We start from the raw sequence: 2,896 nt of genomic DNA on the forward strand, positions 1-2,896 counted from the left end.
ACTCAGTGTTTCCAGAGATCATTTCACGGTTCAGTGGTTTAAAAATCAGGTGCCAGGACCAGGGAAGACTGCCCAGCAGCTGCCAGGGTACAATGTGCAAATACTGCTTATTCATAGACAGAGGTGTTGGTCCTTGGTAAAACACTCTTTTAGGTCACATGGCAAATTGCTACACATAATTTAACCCATGTCGCTGTACCTTTAACCTCTGTCTATAATGTGCGAGGCTCACATACTTACACCTTCTGAGCTCCACCTACGTGGGGGCTGAGGAACTGTTAACACTGCCCGCCAAGTCCTCCCAGTGGCCCAAAAATCAGTTGTGTAGATGTTAACTGCTCCGTATGAATACTACTGGCACTTACTAAAGGTTAATGGGGTCAGAGATCTTTTCTGTACACAATTAGTAACAGTGGGGGAAATTCATTTGAGGATAGTGAGGAATTCTCTTATGTTTTCCACTCTTAATGTGTCAATAAATGATGTTTAATGTGTTTAAAGTTAGTTCAAAAGAGCTATCAATGAACCAAATAGAAAGGAACGTTTTGACTCTTTTCTAAATTTTGTTCACTATCATTCTCCCTGGATGGATGGATGGATGGATGGATGGATAGAGGATGGATGCATGGGTGGATGGATGGATGGATGGATGGATGGGTGGATGGGTGGATGGGTGGATGGATGGATGGATGGATGGATGACTAGAGGATGGAGAGAGAAAGGGATGAAGAGATGGGTGAAGAAAAGGAAAGATAAGTTGAATGAATACCTCTTCCCTGATCCCAACCTTCGTTCTATTTTATTTCATTACTGTTTTTTATTCCCAGCCGATTTCCACCGCAAAGCATCCGTGATCATGGTGGATGAGCTGCTGTCCGAGTATCCACACCAGCTCTCTTTTTCTGAGGCTGGCCTTCGAATCATGATAACAAGCCACTTTCCACCCAAGACCCGGCTCTCCATGGCCAGCCGCATGTTGATCAATGAGGTATCTTGGGAAAGCACAGTCCATTTGACACTGGATTGGGACGGGGCAGAGGGGGTGGGAGGATAGAGTTGTGAGAAGGGCAGAAAATGTCCTAGTTCAAAAGCAGAAGCTCCTAACTCATAGTTTCATGCAAAAATCCGCCAGCCATTTCCCGACATCTGTGCTCACTGCACCATCTGGGTATGCTGGTCCCTGAGGTTCTGTCCATATTCTGAAAAATACAGTCTCGCTACCAGTTATGTGGAAACCTCTCCTCTCCCCCTTTTACATACCTTTTTTAATTTTCATTTCCCATTGACATAAATCCCCCTGCTGTAAACTTGCACAGAAGTGGCTGCGAACTAATGGTTATATTGGTTTAAGTAATACAATCTCTGACCTAAATTTTCCTGGAATGGCAGCCTAAGTGATACACTTGTCCAAGTGTGTTTGTTAGGCTTTCTCACCAATGAGCTACAGACGAGCGATACCACCGCAGTGCACAAGAATCAAGAAACTCCATAGAAAACACGTGTGCATCCTGGCCATTTTCCTCTAGAGCAGCAGTTCTCAACCTGTGGGTCACCACCCCCTTGGCGGTAGAACAACCCTTTCACAGGGGTCGCCAGATTCATAACAATAGCAAAATTATAGTAATGAAGTAGCAAAGAAAATAATTTTATGGTTGGGAGTCACCACCACATGAGGAACTGTATTAAAGGGTCGCAGCATGGGGAAGGGTGAGAACCACGGCTCTAAGGGAATCTAAGGTCCAATGAGTTGTGAAAAAGTTCATCTTTCCTTCCTTCACGAGTTTGTCTGAGCTGATTATTACTTTCAAGAACCTCTCACTTGACTCCAGGCCTTCTGGAAGCATCTTCTATCAGCTGACTGGGGGGGAATCCTAAGATCTCATCTTCTGGATTTAGGGTCTTTGAGATGCCTTGGACCAAGGTAAGAACATTCGTTTCTCTTTGCAGAGACAAAGACTGATAAACAGCAGAGCTTGTGCCAATGGAGAATCTGAGGTGGCCATCAAAATCCCCATCAAGCACACAGTGGAGAATGGGACAGGTCCCAGCAATACCCTAGACAGGAGTGTCAATGGGACCCGCAGAGATGATGCCGAGGCTAGACATGAGATGGACAATGAGAATGATGAGGACGAGGAAGAGGAAGATGAAGAAGAAGGGCCATACACACCATTTGACCCCCCCTGTAAGAGTTTCTTCATCTGGGCTGAGGTTGGGAGTTCTTTTGAAACTAGTGTATGGGTGTCCTTTCCTTATTGTTTGTTTGTCTGTTTTGCCATTCAATGAAACTATTTCTATTTCTAGAAGCATAAAGGTATTTGCATGGCAGTTCTCCAATGGGCAGGACTCTGTTGCAGAGGTTCCAAAGATGACCAAAATTGTGGCACATTATCATCGGCTGAAATTTGGACCATGACAAAATCTGTTGGCTTCCTGTGGAAGGGATCCTCTTTGACTTAGGTGTTCTGTGGACATTTTTTGTATTTAGGAGGAACCCAGGTCAGCAAGACAACTTTATTTTCAGGAGCAAGAAGATTCATCCCCTGAGTTTCATTTGGCCATGGGAGCTAACCCAGCAAGTTAGCCCTGAGAAATGCATATAGCAGTCCCACCCAGCCTCTGTTCTCCTTCTCACTTTCTGCTACTTGCTCCCATTCATACCCCTCCACTTTCATGACCTGCTGTCCCCAGGATGAGCACCATAGGAGATGAAAACTTGGGCAAAACATATTCCAGTTAAACATCAGTTGCCATCAAGCGGATGTCAACTCATGAAGCTCCCATGGCTGCCAGAGTTGAATGTGCACCATAGTGTTTCCAAGGATCAAGTTGTCAAAAGTAAAGTACCAGGACTTTTTTCTGAGGTGCCTGTGGATGGACCAAAGCCTCTAATCTT

The 2,896-nt window shown here is 45.0% G+C and overlaps 1 protein-coding gene across 1 annotated transcript in view; it reads left to right on the forward strand.

Annotated features, from left to right (window-relative positions):
- The window catches only part of SLC24A3 (solute carrier family 24 member 3), a 422,380-nt gene that overhangs the window by 386,924 nt on the left and 32,560 nt on the right, over positions 1-2,896 (forward strand). The window contains exons 10-11 of the mRNA XM_045295261.1: positions 828-988; positions 1,948-2,185. Of these exons, the coding sequence (XP_045151196.1) occupies positions 828-988; positions 1,948-2,185 (399 nt within the window). The remainder of the gene's footprint in view (positions 1-827; positions 989-1,947; positions 2,186-2,896) is intronic.

This window comes from Echinops telfairi, unplaced genomic scaffold (assembly GCF_000313985.2).
Source record: "Echinops telfairi isolate 266 unplaced genomic scaffold, ASM31398v2 ScPeMD7_5592;HRSCAF=6446, whole genome shotgun sequence".
Lineage (NCBI taxonomy): Eukaryota > Metazoa > Chordata > Mammalia > Afrosoricida > Tenrecidae > Echinops > Echinops telfairi.